General features: G+C 39.3%; 1 protein-coding gene across 1 annotated transcript in view; it reads right to left on the bottom strand.

The window, feature by feature from the left end:
* Positions 1 to 1,403: 1,403 nt before the first annotated feature.
* The window catches only part of scarf2 (scavenger receptor class F, member 2), a 35,646-nt gene continuing 18,856 nt past the window's right edge, over positions 1,404 to 18,193 (bottom strand). The window contains exons 8-11 of the mRNA XM_030144280.1: positions 16,072 to 16,186; positions 14,547 to 14,644; positions 7,062 to 7,217; positions 1,404 to 4,989 (exon numbers count right to left, since the gene is read on the bottom strand). Of these exons, the coding sequence (XP_030000140.1) occupies positions 3,767 to 4,989; positions 7,062 to 7,217; positions 14,547 to 14,644; positions 16,072 to 16,186 (1,592 nt within the window). The 3' untranslated portion in view covers positions 1,404 to 3,766. The remainder of the gene's footprint in view (positions 4,990 to 7,061; positions 7,218 to 14,546; positions 14,645 to 16,071; positions 16,187 to 18,193) is intronic.

Here is an 18,193-nt window from a genome sequence, read left to right as displayed (position 1 = left end):
TGTCTTTGTAGATCTGATCTGTAACACATATGTAGAAATGATAAATTGAGGCATAATATTGATAAATAGTACTTATATTTCTTAATAAATGTCATCTTTTTTCAGGTTATTCACATCCTTTTTGTTTGGATAGTTTGTAAATGTAAATATTGGCATAACTGAATGTTATTTTTTACACTAAAATAATTTGGAGTTGTCATTATTTCTGGGTTATCATGCTATTATTTTACTGGTCCGGCCCACTTCAGATTAAATTGGGCTGAATGTGGCCCCTGGAAGAAAATGAGTTTGACACCCCTGCCATAAAGGGTTAATTTGTATTTAAACCAAATCAACTTGTTCCACCTCTAAACCAAAGTACTTTTTTTGTCTAAACATAAAACCTGATACTCATCGGCAAAGTCTTGGATTTTATGTAAACACCAGACTTCCTAAATAGTTTCTACCAAATGAGGAAAGATAAAAAAAAAAAAAAAAAAGCAGTGGATTATTCGATGATAAATTACCTTGAGATTACTGGTATCTGTGGTTTTTCCGAAATGTAAAATGGCTGGTCTGGAAACAGAGCCAGACACAGGAAAAACCTAAACCAGATCTACATGTGTCTAATTAAAGGCCCATAAAATCATTGAAATTGAATGGCTTGTTAGGAAGAGAACAAACAGAGGTGGCCCATATGGACAAAACCATCAATGATTGTATCCTGTGGTTTTATCAGGGTCAAATTAACAACAAATCTCCGACATGTCCAAAGCCTCTACAAATAGACTATTGGCTGGACTCCAGTGTTCCAGCCCTGACGAAGCTAATCACTTTATCAAACATGCCTGCGTTCACTACACACATGTACGTAGTAAGTAGAACATGAGTGAAAAAAAAAAACAAAAAACAGTAGAATCCAAAACAAAGAGGCTCGTCCTGCTGGTTCCAATTAAATTACCCATCACATGACCTACACATCCATCCATTCATCCTCCATGTGGGCCAGCGCCGGCTACATCCCTCTTCTCCAAGCCAAGAAAGAACACATATGCAGCGCGTGATTAACTCCTTAGCACAGAGTTTCCACTGTTTTTTCCCATGAAAGGCGCTCTTGTCTCCCCCCACCCCATCCTGAAGGAGCCAAATGAACAGTCCCCTGGTTCCCTTGGGCTCTTTGAAACACCGCCATGACCCAACAGGACTCCTGCCTCATCCCTGAGACTCAGCAGCTCAATAGCCTCGAGTCACAAGAAAGGGTCAAACATGAATCAGCATTAAAATCGATCTTTTCAGACAAAACAACAGGAGATTCATGCCGTAAACTGCTCAATTCATCCTTTTTGTTCAGGTTGGAGGTCACACACCCATGAGAAGGAGTCGAAAGCAAACTGGTAAAATGAGGACTGATATGTAAACTCTGGTTAGACTATAGCTACATATATTGCTTTTTATTCCAAAGAAATAAATGAGGAAACACCAATTTAATAACCATACACATATGGAAATCAAAGTCGCTAAAAACAAACCACAAAAAAACAAAACAAAACAAAATACACCTTATTTTTGCAGCTTTTCAGGCCCTTATAAAGACAGGCACGGACCAGTCAGATAAAAATTCCCACTTCAAAATGACTTTTTGGTTTATGCAATGGCTTCGACAGTGGTATCATAACATTGTACAATCTTTTCTGTAAGAGTTATTTTTATGGGAGGCAATAATAACAACTAAAAGGAAAAAGAAGGTTACAGATTTCCTGTGCAGCCATTAATGCCATATAATTACACTCTGCGTCATGCAGTTAAGTGTTACACAAACAATAACATCAACAGAGAACAATTACAAAGCCAATGTAAACTTTACAGGAGGAAAGTACTCGTACTGTAGGTTTTTGCTTCAGAGACCAAAATAAGCTACATTCCGAAAAAAAGCAAATACATCATGAAAGCCAGTTCATTGACATCAAGAAAACAAAACAATTAAAAAGGTCATATAAGCACAGCTTACGAAGATGATAAAAAAAAAGTACACAATGTATACACATAGAAAATGTTGAAAAAATAACCAAAGACACTAGCTGTACCTTGAGACGAAAGATGAATATAAGGCTTGTTTGTTTCAAATTAGCTGTGAGTGTAAAATAATTTGCTGCATATGTTAATCTGTCAGCCACTGTTACATTTTGTGAGCTACTGTCAAAATAGCTGTGCACAATGAATTTCATTAAAAAAAAACTTTCTTTTTCCCTCCAGTTTAAAGGTTGTTCAATCCCACCTTTTTGGTTTAAGATCAAAACTAATGAAATTAAGGCAAACGTAGCTTCCTTTGCTTTGCACTGCACCACAGCTGAGGCACTTTTGGAACACTCCAGGCACGGTACCATTTAGTCTTATCGAGAAAAAAAAAAAAAAAATTAAATTAAAGCACCTTGTCGTTCTAGCTTTAGAAATGGTTGTCGTTAAGTGACAAAGCAATTTTCACACAATACACTGACGTTACAATGAAAAATTTATGTCAAATGAGAATAGCTCACATGGTAATGTCGGCCTAGATTCTCAGCTTCAAGACATTCACTTCTGCAGGACAGAAAAAAAAAAAAAAAACCGACACAAGTCTAATTCTAATTCTGTCTGCCAGGCGACTAAATGACTTGATCACATACTGTTGTGCATGAAGTTACACTAACAGCCATTGCTTGAACAAAACTAGCTATTGGATTTGATTGACAGAGAAGGTAACATTTTGTCCTACATTACGCCTCGTTAAGGTGATTTAAAGGCATGACATAATGTGAGGACTCAGGATAGCTTAGGATTTCATTTTTTTTGGTTTAGTGGTTTAGCTGACGGAATAAAACATACAGTAAGAGCACATTGTGGTGATTTGGTTTTAGAAGAAGAGGTTTAAAACAGACTCTTTTCTACAAGATCAAAAGCTGTGTATGGCCTTCAACAAACCATGAATGGCAGAGAAAGAGACCTAAGACGCCAAATCCTAAAACTCTTTTGTAGAGAATCCTTGAAACAAACATGACAGTTGGGAGGGAATTGAAGGTGATTCATAGGTGTGGTGGATAAACGTAGCAAAATGTGTGTCCTTTGAGGGTTTAGATTTTGTGGGTTTAAGATACCATTTGTTCTGGGGCTTTATGTGGATCTGAAATGTGCTAGAACCATATTTTGATATATTTTCCTACAGCGTTGTTTGACACAGTTACTACAAAGCGAAGGATTGTTGTAATGCTCAATATGCTGGTCGATTTAAAAGAAAAAAACAAAACAAAACAGGAATTAGCTTGGACCTAATTGTCTATTTTTAGTACCTTTAGTACCTGTGGAAAACATCGAAATCGGTATTTTTCATTGCGAAGTACAGTTATACAAATTCCAAAGCAATCCGTATATAAATATAGTGGTGGACATACTGCAGAGATGGAGATGAACGAACCTTGGGTTTCTTTCGTCACTGTTCTCACAGTTGTGTCCGGCTTAGCCACAGGTTGTGGTTTAAGATTGATGCATAGTTGTTATATGAAAAATGATTCTTGAAATGAAATACAATGGCGTATAGAGGTCATTATAGTCAAACTTACCAGTACTATTCTCTTTGTGCTCTCTTTTTAAAAGTATTTTTCCTTCTTGACTGGTCCTGGAGTCTCAGCACACTCACAGAAATATGTTTAAACTCCTGGTTTGAAAAGTTTTGTGGTTCACCTTTGGGAAAAAGGCCATTTTAGTCTCTTTGAAATCCATTGCAAACTTTTGCCAAATGTCTTGCCAAAAAAATTTATTTCACAATCTGCGGTGGCATAATGGCCGTCTTTTGCTGGGGTGTCTTAGTTTCCGATGTTTCCAAAGTGCCCTCTTTGCCTTTCTTCCTGGGTGGCTTTTTTATGGGAGTCTTCTTTGGTGTGGGATCCAACGCTGAGTCCCCTGTCTTTGAGCCGTTCAAGTCCTGCTTCTCCGGGCTCTTGACTTCAGGGGTCCCAGGGTCGGTTGTGACTGGTGCAACCATCTTCTGGAGGCTGCTTGAGGTGGGCAGCAGGGGCTTGTTTGAGCCCTGCTGGTTCATGCCAGTTGAGGAGGTCCTCTTGGCCTTCTGTGGAGGAGTGGGCTTCTCCCGATTGCCTTTTGGTGTGGACAGACCGTTTGTTTTCGTAAGGCCCGTCCCCTCATTCCTGTTGATGCTTTGTGTTTTCTCTTTGAGCTGAGCAGCCAGAAGCGTGGCAGCCTCGGAGTTCATATGAGGATGAATAACTTTTGGAGGCTCCTTGGGGGTCTCTTTCTGACTTTCAGCACTTTTCTTCTCTGATGATGAGCTGTGGAAGTTACTAATCTTCTTAAGTGCATTTTGAACCACTCCGTTGATGTGCTCCATGTGACTGGGACTGCTGTGCTCCTCTCCAGACTTCTTACCTCGCAGAGGTTTGTGCTTGCTGGGGGAGCCATTAGCGTCGGCCTCCTTCGCCTCTGCTTTCTTCTGCTGCTCATGGCTCTTCTCCTTCATTTTCTGTCGCTCCTCACTTTTGGCTGAGCCATCACTGGAACTCCTCTTCTTCTCTTTCGGCACTGCCAGCACCTTCATTTGCCCCTGCTGCTCTGGCTGTGGAGTGGTAGTGTTGCCGTGGATCCACGACACTTTGGGCTTAGTGGATGGGTCTGGTGGGCGTGGTTTGGGTTTGCCAGGTGAAGGTGGAGGCTTTCCGTTGCGCTTGGCCTCGGGTGTAGGAGTGCTGTCCCCATCTTTGCCGCTGCCCTCATCCTCTTTGGACTGCTTGGACAGACGTGCGATGCGGGCGTAGAGGCCTGTAGTGGTGGACTCAGAGCCGCTGGTGGAGCCTTCACTGGAATCGGAGGATTTCAGCAGGGGTTGCTCACTGCCCTCTGGTTTTGTGACACTGGTATCTTTCAGGGAGGTGTACTCTCCTGCATCGTCTTCATTAGGAACGGCTTCTGACTTTTCTGTTTGTGCGCTGGGACTTTGCTTCTCCTTGCTTTCATTCACAGACTCTGTGGATTGTCGACAGATCCACAGATTAGACAGATATTAAACATAACCCCCAAAAATACAGTGAGGCAGTGTTAAACTCCTTTTGGTCAGACAGTTAAAGTGTACATACATTATGAACATTGTGCTGATGTGGTTTTGAAGTGCTCATCCACTTGTTATGGGTTTGTTCTTGTGTTAAGTAGTTTTGGCAAGGTATCATTAAAACCATATCATGTATTTTTTTTTGCAAGAGAATCAAAAGTTACTTTTCCACTGCCAGTATCAGCTCAATTTGGCATGGCTCAGCTTGGTTTGTATTGACTTGGCTGCTAAAGCACAGCTAGGTATTGTAACGTCATCGCAACTACAGCTACGACACAAGGGAACAACGGAAGACAATGGAACTTACAACAAAGTTACAATTTCTGAAACAAAATATTATATTTAGATGTTTACAGGTGAGACTATTTTTGTTTGCACTTGAAAATCGGTATCTGTTTATCAAGAATTTCTCAAGTCTTTCCAGAGATAATCTGCTAAATTTGGCTTGTTATCCCACATCTTCATTTAGTGATGTATTATGTATTGATGTGGCAACAATTCTGGCTCGACCAATCTGTGATCTGCATGACTATATGTCACAGTTATAGTAGTCCCTGGGGTTACTCGGAACCTCAGCAATGGTGGAAGCAGAAATAGTATCTATTAGTCCCTGATGGACCCTGTTCACATACAGTAGAAAAAACAAAAAGGCTGAGTTGCTGAATCGAGCTGATCACGTCATTGGAAAAGCAGTAAAATTTGAATGATAACTTGTATATTAGGTAGAAAATGTCCTTCCTATTGGCAAAACACAATATTTAAACTAGAAAAGCACTCAGAGAACGCAGACCTCCACCAAGGCAGATCAGTGCCCCACCACCACCACCACTGCCACCACTTTTAATCATTTGTTCCTTGTGCCAGTATCAACATTTCCTGAAATTTTCATCCAAATCCATCCTTAACTTTTCAGTTATCTTGCACACGGACAGACAGACAAACCAATGTCGGCAAAAACATAACCTCCTTGGCGGAGGTAATTAAGTTTCAAACAAAGAACTGACTTTATGAACGTATTTTTAGTTTCTCTGAGAGGCCGGGTGGATTTGACAGACCCTGGAACTAAATTCGATGTTTTATGCATCATTTGTTCTTTTATGCTTTTGTTCTTTTTTTTTTTTTTAACTTGGTGTCACAATCTGTCTTTTGTCTGTTGTTGACATTTATAAATAAACAGTAATTAAAACATGGCTGCTATTTGTGAAGTAAGAATCAACAGTGATAAAACAGGCAGGAGTTTTTTTCCTACTCTTACTAATGTGGCTAATGTTTACCAGCTTTGGAACGCCGAGCTGTGAGCTTCACAAACAGTATTTCATTGTTTTATCTGTCAGGCTATTTATTTTTTATCGCACCAGAAAAGCACTAACACGTATTATTGAAATACTGATATCTGTACCAATTAATCTGCTGATTAGTAGACACATATTCAAGAACTGGAGCAGCTCCACTGCAACAGATGCTATCGCCGTATCAGTCTAATTTAAAAGCCTTTCATGATGTGTACAGTAATTCTTTTGTGTCCAAGGCTTTTAAGGCCAAATCTATTGTTTTAAAGTCCTTGAACCATTCATGCGGAGAATTGGATCTAAATTTAACACTCAGAGAACATAAGAAATCCATTAATTATACAGAACTCATGAAAAAAATCCCCCAAAACAAACCCTGACTTGCACTATTCAACTTCTCAAATAAAAACTGATGGTTAGTCATAGTTTGGATCTGCGTCATATGCTGACTTGGCTGTTCCATTTCCTGTTTATACTCTTGTTCTCAAAGCAAACCCAGACCTAGATAGATGGACTATGATAAAGAGCTAACTATCTCCATAATGAGATGTGCAGAAGTGGATGAGTCACTGAGCAGTCGCACTTGAGATCACGTCTTCCTCTGAAATAAGCGTGTGTTGAAACGCTCCTCCATGCCAAAGACAAATTATGTGTGTCATTCCAGATAACTAAACTGTTTATGTATTCTTTTGATGACTCACCTTCGTGGGGCACACAGTAAACTGGCCCCTCGTCTCCGCTCTCAAAGGAAGAGAAAGACTCCTGGGACGACCAAGAGGAGGGGGAGGGCTGCTCGGCCACCGACGGCGGCTCGATGAAGCTGCAGTTGAAGGTGTTCTCCGGGTCGTGGTGGGCTACTGAGAACAGAAAACAAACGCAGAAGCCAAAAGGTCAGTCGGAGGGTATTGTACCGAGTTACAAGAACAACAGTCTGTTCTCGCTCACAACTGTAGGAAAGCTGCAGAAAGAGTTGGTTTAAGTGAGTCTGCAGAAAATGTGGGTTTTATTGGCTTTAAATGTGAGTTTGAAAGCAATTCGGTATTGTTTATCTCATCTGACAAATTTGATGTCAAAGTGCAAAGACTTGAATGGATTTTCTTCCTTAGCAGGGGGAAAGGTTTCTTAAATATCCACACCATCACACGAAGATGTTATTAATTCACCCATGATGAAAGGCTTTCTTTTTAGTGGGTCAGCAGCTTTTTTTTTTTTTCCTGAAACAAACCAGCTGTCCAGTTGTACAGGAACTTGGAATTAAATTAGTTAAGACAAATTAATTAACAAGGCGGAAACACGACTACACAAAAGCAAAGCACACAGCATATTTCTGCAGGATTACATACAATATGCTTATAAATAACTGGAGGTTATTGGGCCATTGTGTAATTGTAGACAAAAAAAACCAAAAAAACACTGCAGTGCATTTATCTGTTAGTAATTCAGTCATTTATAAAGAAATCAATAAAAAGCAAGAGCTTAAAGTACCGTATCATGTTATTTCTTCCATCTACAAGACAGAAATTCAATGCTCCTGAACAATTTGCTCATATTAAAGATGGCTAAAAGCTTAAACATGTACGTTTTAACCATCAATTAAAGTGCTTTCTCTAATCCACTTTCTCTTCTAACAGTATGTAGGTCAACTCATGCTCCTCTCTGACTCCTACTCTATCCCCGTCTAATTTTTCTTCCTCCTCTTCAGACTCTTCATCATTCTGCTGACCCTCTAAGGACAGCTGTGGTTTCTGAGGGACCCCTGTGGTTGATCTTTCCCTTCTGGTGTCAACAGTGCAGTTTTTTGGGCGTTAACTCGCCATGACCGACCACATCAGATGCTCCTGTTTACACACCCGATGAGACACGGGTCCATCTGTTTGTTTAGACCTCAGATAAACTCTTCATGGAAGGAATCCCCCTAACTATACCAGGACCCCATCCAGGAAAAAAAAACGATTTGCCTGCTTGTTTGACTACAAGTAAAAAGACGAGCTACATTAAATGACTCAAGTCTGTTTACTGCAGAGTTGGCTTGGTATGTCAGCTGTAATTTTGTGATATTTAATTATTTAACAACAATTTTAACACAATCTCTCTGGTGCTGCATTTTGCACTTTACGGCATTCAAATTATTGTAACTTCTGAACCGTTTGCACAATCCACAAAATTCGGAATCAGAAAGCTTTCCGACACTATACAGTTGCGAAAAAAATTAATTGACCACCTTTGTTTTCTTCAATTTCTTGCTCATTTTAATGCCTGGTACAACTAAAGGTACATTCATTTGGACAAATATAATGATAACAACAAAAATAGCTTATAAAAAATTTAATTTCAGAGCTGATATCTAGACATTTTCCATGTTTTCTTGATAATAAACAAAATCACTTCAGTTCTTACATCAATAGCTATGGCATTGTACTGACAAAAACAGCGCTTTTAAGCATCCCATGTTTTCTCTTCTGTCTGTTTTAGTCACATGATACACACAGGAGTTAGTACCTGATTGCATAACCATTGTTTTTGATGACTTTTGATGGTCATATAATTTTTTCCACGACTGTATAACACTTTAGCATTAATATGGGACTCTATTACAAGTAGAAAGGAACTTCCACACAGGCTAAAAAAAACACTTGGAAATAACAAAAAAATATTAAGTCATAATATGGATACTGAATGTTCAAGACCAAAAAGCATGTTTGGGCAGGTGTAAAATAGTTGAAAGTTAATTTCTGCAATCTCAAAACATTTCATTATGGACATTTACAGTTGTTTCTGTTAATAAATATGCTGAAAATTTCAAGTCTTTTTTTTTTTTTTTTGGTATTTTTTTTTTCCTAAAGCACACTGTTTGAAGCATTTATTATTTATAATAATGATAAATCATGGCCAGATATTGAAAGTTAAGTTCTTCCTGAAAACAAAGGTGCAAAAGAATTGGCAAAAAATACATTTTCTGATACTTTTATTGCAAAGAAAACATGAAAACACCTTTGCAGTCTAGTCTTAAAAGGGTTTAACATAAATACTTAAAACATAATCAGTTTAGAGCTCCTCAGAAAACATATAAACTAAAGTCTCGGCCAGTCTAATGTTTATTCTCTGGCTTCCTGTGTCCATCTGTCTTCCACCATGTAGCTGGCTAAATTCCCTTACTTTGAGTATTTTAAAACACACTAAGATTTAGCAATAACCAAATCATATATGGGTCAAGTGTGTTATGGATGTTTTTTGTGTACTGACACTTTTGTATAGCACACTTTCCATATTCTTTTGAGCTCAAATTATAGATTTGAACAGATTTTCTTCCGACTGAATCACATATTTTCTGACAGTCATTTATTGTCTGTTAAATAAAAAAATTCTTGACCTATGCGCTTAAGGTCCAGACTGCTTTGTCTAATGTCTGTGTGTTTTGCAAACCCCTACAGATGTGAATAAAAGTAAAAAAAAAAAAAACGAAAAAAAAAAAAAAAAACCCTAATGAGACCAAAAACAACAAGCATTTAGACAGGTGCAGTATGTAGAGGGGACTTCCACCCAGAGGTGCCTATTTAAATAATTATAAAGGACGTCCTGTCCACTGGAATAACACCAAATTACTGTCTGCATTATTGTTGTGGCTACATGTAGTCATCATACAGCTATTTAAAGGACATTTGGGCTGTAGATGTAAACACTTTATGATGAAACAATAATGCCTCTGAAGGCTAATACAGTGCTTCCATTCCAACTGGACGTGCTGTTAAAAAACTGTTCATGTGAAGGAAGCACTGTGTTTTCCTACTGCACAGAAGTCACACAGAGGTGTTTGGGGTGAATGTTGGACACACAAAGCACTAGACCTGGACATCCTGAGTCCTATTTATAGTTAAGTTAAAGAAAAAGAAAGGTTAAGGTACGTTTAGGAAGAAATGGATGTATTGTTTAAGGCTCCTACTGACAGGATTTTTAGTTTAAAGGATCTAATAATTATGTAATGACGGTGATAAAACGTACTGAATCTCAGGATAATTAAGTCTAAGTACAAGAATAAAATGTCAACGCTGAAAGATACTTAAAAAAAACTTAAGACACTCTAAACTACACAAAATATTTTAGTGCAGTTTTCCCATACACACTTTTTTTTTTCTTTTTTTCCCCCCTCTCTTTCTTTTCCCTGTTTGGCGTGCTATATGTACTTGTGTACTCTCTAATAATATTAATAACATTACATGTCCATATCTTGTGTGTAGGATGTAATTGTGAATAAGCAGATTTGTCTACTATTAGGCTAATTTATTTAGTTTCTTTAATTATTATTATTATTTATTTATTTTTTTTTAGACCTTTTTTGTTCTATGAGTACTTTGCCATTTTGATCATCAAGTATGCCATGTAGGACCAGGGGTGGGAGGGTGAGGGGATGGGAAGAATGGGACATGCTTAATACCTCTGAAATGGAATATTAAACTGTTCAATGTAACTTAAATCTGCATCAAAAAATGATAACAAAAAAAAAAAAAAAATGTCAACAGTGTACATTATTTTTTTGCTGTTGGTTGTGAACAATTTCCCTCAGCTATTGATCATACTGTAACAACAATAGCTGTCATACCCGCAGCCAGACGTTAGTCTGGTCTCGTCTGTCTTTTATGTTTTGTTTGTCGTTTCCTGTTTTATTTTGTTAAGTTTCCCCTCATGTGTCTTGTCTGTCGTCTTTACTTCCTGTTCTCTGTTCTCCCTGACCTCTTACCTGATTACCTGTCTCCGCCCTGATTTTCTCCACCTGTGTCTAGTTGTCTTCCCTCCCTTTTGTGTATTTATACCCTGTCCTTTCCCCTTGTCAGATGCCAGTTTGTAACTCTCGTAGTTCTTACCAGCGTCTTGACCTCGTTTGTTCGTTTTGTCTGCCTGTTGTGACCCTTTTTGGATTCCTCGGTTTTTTGCCTTCTGCCTGCTCCCTGTCGGTTTTTGTCTGCCTCATCTGGTTTCCTGGTTTCGATCTTCTCGCCCTGACTTTTTGGTACGTGAGTATTTGTCTAGCCCTTATGTCCTGTTGCCTGAGTGATAGCCTGCCTGTGCATGACCTGTTTCCGTCCCTGACCTCCCTTTGCTTTTCCCCAGTCGGGGAGAATACCCCAAACACCGCTCGGGGAGACGGGCTGCCGCCCTCGAACCGGAGGACGAATCGGAGGAGGATATCTCCCACCTTTATCCTCAAGATTCTGTCATTATTATTATTATTTCACCTGTGTGTGAATAATAAATCTTTTGAACCTTATTTTTGTGTCCGAGTTACTGCATTTGGATTCAGTGTTTGTACTAGCCGCATTACAATAGCATTTATGTGACACAGAAAAATATGAAAATCCGTGAAACGCTCACTGTACGATGTAGAACCACCATTTTCTAGCCACACCCAAAAACACCCCTACATTTTCTCATTTTTCATCCCATTTTGCAGCCCAAAATCGCACAATGTAAACACATCTTAAAAGTCACTGTGGACTTTTCCCACATAACACCACAACCATAATGCTTATCCTTAAACACATGCTACAAGTGCCTGAAATAAACACAAAGAAGTTTCATCATGCTGTTACAAAAGGCCATACATTTTCTATGTTTTCCATGAACCTCTCACTGGGGATTTATATAAGATTTGCTAAATCAATAAAATCACAACAGTAGAACAGAATACTAACAGTACAGAAGAGTAGACATTGAAAAACAGAAGAATAAATACATTCCTAAGTTAAAGTATGTGCTTTGTCTTTGTGCAGCAGCAGTAAGGCATGAGGGAATGTGGGACAGCTAACCTATGTAAAGACTCCAGTTAAGTTAGTTAACAAGCTAACACATGGGCCATTTTGTGACATTACTTGTATGTAGTAATGAACAACTGCTGCCCTTGAAATCTGCTCCCCCCTGACTGTGGCTCTGGCAGATTGTTCTGCAGACTGCACGCCAGTCTGAGTCCTCCCTGCATGGAGGCTAGTGCACAAAAGGGCATTATTGACATGTCTCAGCTGCAAAGCTGCACCACCACAGTTGCTCAGTGGGGGGATGAATTTACAGACCTGAAGCTGAGGTAGTTTTGAGCTGGTAAAAGAAGCCAGCCAGTCCTCATTTCACCATGGAGCTCAGTGGATACTAATTGCAAACAATAATTCGAGCCAATGGCGGCTAGTGTCAGAGCCTACAGGCCAATCGCTGATCATATTTATCATACATACAAGACAACTGGAGAAAAAGCATAATTACTGTTTAAACTGGAGCGGCCTTCTGCTCATTTGTTCAGGTTACACACTTCGGGATGTGGGAACATTTTCTGCCAGATTTATTAGGCAGATCACAACTGCGTGAATGCACAGCAGAGCGGAGCGGCAAACACATTTGCAATCCAAGCCAACTTTCCCTGGATAAATAAAGATGAAAAAAGCAGGTGTTGCTGCTCTCTGCACTGATCCACGGGGAAACATTTGGACACAGAGGATGCAAGGAATGTCGGACAGACGTGAGTCTGTTGGGCGTGGAGTAAATATGCTTAGGAATGGAATGCCAAACTACTAGCAAACAGCTTTAGTTTTGCCAAGAGGGGAATAGTTATTAAAATCTCTGATGCTAACTGAAGAGTAAATGTTGTCTTCTGTTTCTTTTTCTCCATTTATTTCATTTTTGTCACATCTGTTGCCACTGAGCCTGGTGTGGATAAATCACAGTTCTGACACAGGCTGGGGTAAATTTGACCACTTCCTGTTTCCAGCACCATTGGGCCCCCTCTGGAATGCATGTGTGCAGGACTGTGTAGCCCCAGTCAGAGACTCTAATGTTGGCAGTCCACACTTCTGTGGGTAGCCGAGTAGCAAGAGTCTAAATAGGACAAACCAGAAAGTAGAATGACAATAGACAAATGCAAATGGTTTAAATGGGTTCTGATGTCTGCTCTGCTACTTCTGTTTGATCTTATTTGCTCTCCAAAAATCTTAAAACTTAAAAGTAAACCCCTAAAAATGGATTTCTGCTCTTTGTTTAGAGTGCAGATGCATATCTATGTAAAAAAACAAAACAAAAGAAAACTCCAACATGATGTTACTTGTAATGCCTATAGTGCGCTACTTCTCATGGTAAAGTAAAGCACTTCACAAACAAGCGTACTGTATTAATGTTCAACGCTGTCATAACAAAGGCCACTCTGTCTTGGTGTTGTATCTTAGCTGTGGTAGAATGGAAACAGATTGCAGCTTAAATAATCAGCTGGATAACTGAGGAAGCACATGCTGCTCAGTTATGGAAAAGAAACCAGGTCATCATGTTTTAACTCCTTCCACACCACGTCGACTTCAAAAGAGCCTCTTAATGCGTCGTTTCGTCACGTGTTAATGTTTAGACAATGCTAATCAGCTGCTGAAATGTACTTTTTTCACTTCAGCAGAAGATGACTCTCATGAACTGTCATTATTAAGAAGCGTTTGTGTGACTGCTGGCTTTTAAAAGATCTGCATATCACCACTGTCTACTTTAAACATAGACTGGGGTCACAGACAGATCTGTCATACACCACGAGACCTCCACATGGACCGAGTGAGCAGCCGCGTCCACCCAAACAGTACACCCTTTGATAACGCGTCACTCAGCACCACCCGGGCCCCCCCCAACAACCACTGGCCTTCTTTTAATAACACAGCCTCCTCCATAGCCCCAGAGAAATCTTCTTGGGGGAAGAAGATGATGGAAACAAGTAAAGAAAATGGGAAGAAAAAAAAAAAAAAAAAAAAACAGCCCAGTTTAGGGTTGTAATAATATGAACACATGGCATTTTGGGGTGCCAAGAATAATAAGGGGCTCTAAAACCAGTGCATTCCTTTCAAATGAAACCCCATACTCGCCTGGCAGCCACCATACACTTTTCAACCCTATTCATCATCTACGAGGCAGACTAAGGTAGTGTTGAAGAATAATGCCCGCTCTGACTGTCATTGTCTGCTGTGTTAAGCACAAGGCATCTGAGCCATTATTAGTCACTATTTTATATCCTCAGACACCATATGAATTCAGTATATAACATTCATGGCTATTAAGGAAGATTAAAATGATATACTTTAGGAAATTGCCTTGTACAAGCACCAGAGAGATGATTACATAAAACACAGCAGCTTCTGGCAGCGTTGCGGCGGGATATGAGAAAGAGTTTTGAGGCTTACCGACTACTTTGGGCAGTTTCTGTCGCCTCAGTGGAATACGGGGGAGTTTAGTGCTGATTCGGCTGAATCGTCCACACAGGATCCGCTTGGCTTTTTTGCTGTTGGTAGAGATGTCTTGGTTAGAAGTGAAAAGGGATGACGCCATGGAAAACCCAAATGAATCATTCAAAAGAGGCTTATTTAACCTGGACCTCTGCCTCTTTTGAGGGCTCAGAGGCTACTCGCATCGCTACTTTCACCCAAATATCAATACATAAAAGCACTTAACCCTTTCATGCATAGTGGTCACTACAGTGGACAGTTATTCTACAGCTGTTCTCTTATACAGGGTGGGGAAGCAAAATTTACAATATTTTGAGGCAGGGATTGAAAGACAGTGTATGACCAATTAGTTTATTGAAAGTCATGAGAATTTATTTACCACAAGAAAATGTACATAATAGAAAATGTTTTTATTCTATGTGTCCTCCTTCTTTCTCAATAACTGCCTTCACACGCTTCCTGAAACTTGCGCAAGTGTTCCTCAAATATTCGGGTGACAACTTCTCCCATTCTTCTTTAATAGTATCTTCCAGACTTTCTCGTAATAGTTTTGCTCATAGTCATTCTCTTCTTTCCATTATAAACAGTCTTTATGGACACTCCAACTATTTTTGAAATCTCCTTTGGTGTGACGAGTGCATTCAGCAAATCACACACTCTTTGACATTTGCTTTCCTGATTACTCATATGGGCAAAAGTTTCTGAAAAAGGTATGGATAATAGTGTTAGGTATGATTATGACATCAATATATGTTTGGTTTCAAAACAACTGACGTAGTGCCTGCTGAGAAAAAACAACTAAATGTTCATTGTAAATTTTGCTTCCCCACCCTGTATATTCATGGATTTTGTTGTTTTAGTTCCATATCAGCCGACAGAGTGGACGCTCATGCATCATCCCACAATACACTGACAATCATACTGTTACTGTAACCTGATCTGCACTAACACGTTTGAGTGTAAATCAAGTGCTTGGTATTGTTATTAGACTGTGATTAACAGTTTTTGATTGTTTTTTTGCATATTATCTCTATCAGAATATGTTAAAATGTGAAAAAACATCAGATTAGCTGCTTTAAAAATGTTTTTATTTCATAGTTTTCACACAGTATATCAGTAAATATGTGTCTTTGCATGGTGTCCAGCTGAGTGGACATTTTTATAATTCCATGAAAAATAGGTTCATAAACAAAAAAATAAAAAATTCAATCGCTTTGTTTTTTTTTTTTAAATGCCTAGAGGTATAAAAACACTCAGGAAAAAAAAAAAAAGAATTAAGGCTTTCATAATTCATGCATGAAAGGGTTAAAATACAATTTGTGTGTGCTTATTACTTAACATCTTGGTGCTTATGAGTGTGAGGGAGAAGAAAGAAATATTTTCCCTCTGTTTTTGTATCAAGGGCAAGCCTCCTACTGCGAACTTAAGCCCCCCACTGTGTAGCGTACTGTTGTGTGTGTGTGTGTGTGTGTGTGTCACTCACTTGTGGTCATCTTTGTGTTGACAGAGGCAGCAGCAGCACAACAGTGAGAGAAGGACAATGAGTAAAAAGGAGACCAGGGTTCCAGCAGCGATCACACCCATCCGCTGGTTAGGCTCTGAAAGACGAGATGGAGGGAATTCTGGGTGTGCCATACTGGTACAGCAACGTTCTGGATGCCAATTTCAACAAATCTTTCAGTCTGTGAGCTCTAACACCACAAAGTAAATGATTATGATTCACTCACTAGGTGCATTCAGATGGATACAGGATTTAGGTCACTGTATATAGTCTGTGTTAATGTGACACTTACTATGATAACAAGAAAAACATTCGGAGAGCGCAGACCTCCGCCAAGACAGATCTGCCCCCACCCCAATCACCACCAAAATTTAATCATTTCTTCCTTGTGCCAGTATCAACATTTCCTGAAAATTTCATGAAAATCCGTCCCTAACTTTTTGAGTTATACTGCTAACAAACAAACATGCAAACAAACAAAGCAAAGCGATCACACAAGGTAATAAAATGGAGCACGATGTTGCGTTAACAGTGTGGTGCAAGTTACTTCCAAACTGTAATACATTACTCATTACTTGTTATTGCTATTTAGAAGTAATTACCTTCCCTTACAATATTACTGTCTCAGAATTGTAATGCATCACATGAGTCCTGTATTACTTTCCAGTTACATACACACTCGTCATAAATGGCACATGCCCAGTAGAACCCACCTCCCTAATAACCCTAACCCTCAATACAAAAGATAAGAGAGTCTTGGACGTATAAATTTGTGCCCTGAAGTACATGTGGACAGATAGCTCAGTAAGTAACGCTGCGGTCCACGATGTTTGAATCCCAGCAGGAACGCTTCCATTTTTCCCAACATTTTCCATGTTCAAACAGGGGGCGTGGCGCCGAGGACGCCGGTAGATAAATCTGCAATCGATAAAGAATTCTAACTACTCATGGAAACATTAGCTTACCTTGTCATTGCTGATCACAGGGATCATGCTAATGCTAACTAGCTTCTATAAAGCAGGGTTAGGGTCAGTCCATGTGGACGATGGACTGTCTTCTGCCGTTTTCACCCATTGGATGAACACCAACAGGAAATAGAACTTTACAGACGCATTGTTGATTCCTTAAGGTCTCACGGTCTGACTGTTTTTTTGTTTTTTCATTTGAGGAATTAAATAATGGGTGAAAAGTATGTTGTAATGCAAGTGCTATTACTGAAAATTGATTAATAATGCCTTACACTACTGCGTAACAGCAAAAAGTAATCCATTACTGTAATGCATTACTACTGTAACGCATTACTCCCAACTCTGTTCCTAAGACACACCATTACAACAGATGCATTTTTGATTCCTTAAGGCAGTGTTTCTCAACAAGATGACATCTTTGGGGGGCGTTTAGAACGGGAAAGCCGAGAGGGGGGCGCTCAGGCACAAATGGGGGGGTTAGTTACTGTTATACATTAAATTATACATTACCCCCCCCCTCCCCAGTGTAAGGAGCCCATGTCCGACGTATAACACAAAGGCGCATACTCACATACTCACCCCTGCACAAATTTGTTTTCGAGGGCCAGCTGGCCAATGATGAGGTGAGTGGGGCTTTACCTACTCATGTACACCCGCTCACCACCCCCCACCCCCGGTCACTATTTCTTTTTGGGAATGGGGGGGCAGCAGGAGGCTCCTGATGCTGCTAGTGGGTGTTTTTTCAAAAAAGGTTGAGAAACACTGCCTTAAGGTCTCATGGTCTTGCAGTTTTGTTTTGTTTTTTAAACTAAATTATAGGTGAAAAGTGTGTTGTAACTACGGAAGTAACGATATGAAAATTTCATATCACGGTTATCATTATTATCGCAGTATTGTTGAAATTGTGCTCAAAATGTTCAAAAAGTACTAATTCACACACTGAAATAATTTTACCAAGTTGTATTGAAAATAAAATAAAATAAAATAAAATAAAATAAAATAATTGGCACAATGTACTTTCTGTTGGCAGAAACATTCAAGTATTAACCTTTAGTGGTCTGAGCCTATTTTGTCCGTTTTTCAGTCCTTTTGATTTTGTCTTTATATACTATATAAACAAATGTTTACTATACCCA

This window comes from Sphaeramia orbicularis, chromosome 9 (assembly GCF_902148855.1).
Source record: "Sphaeramia orbicularis chromosome 9, fSphaOr1.1, whole genome shotgun sequence".
NCBI lineage: Eukaryota > Metazoa > Chordata > Actinopteri > Kurtiformes > Apogonidae > Sphaeramia > Sphaeramia orbicularis.
The sequence above is the reverse complement of the archived record's forward strand: the minus strand, read 5'-3'. Positions and strand labels throughout refer to the sequence as shown.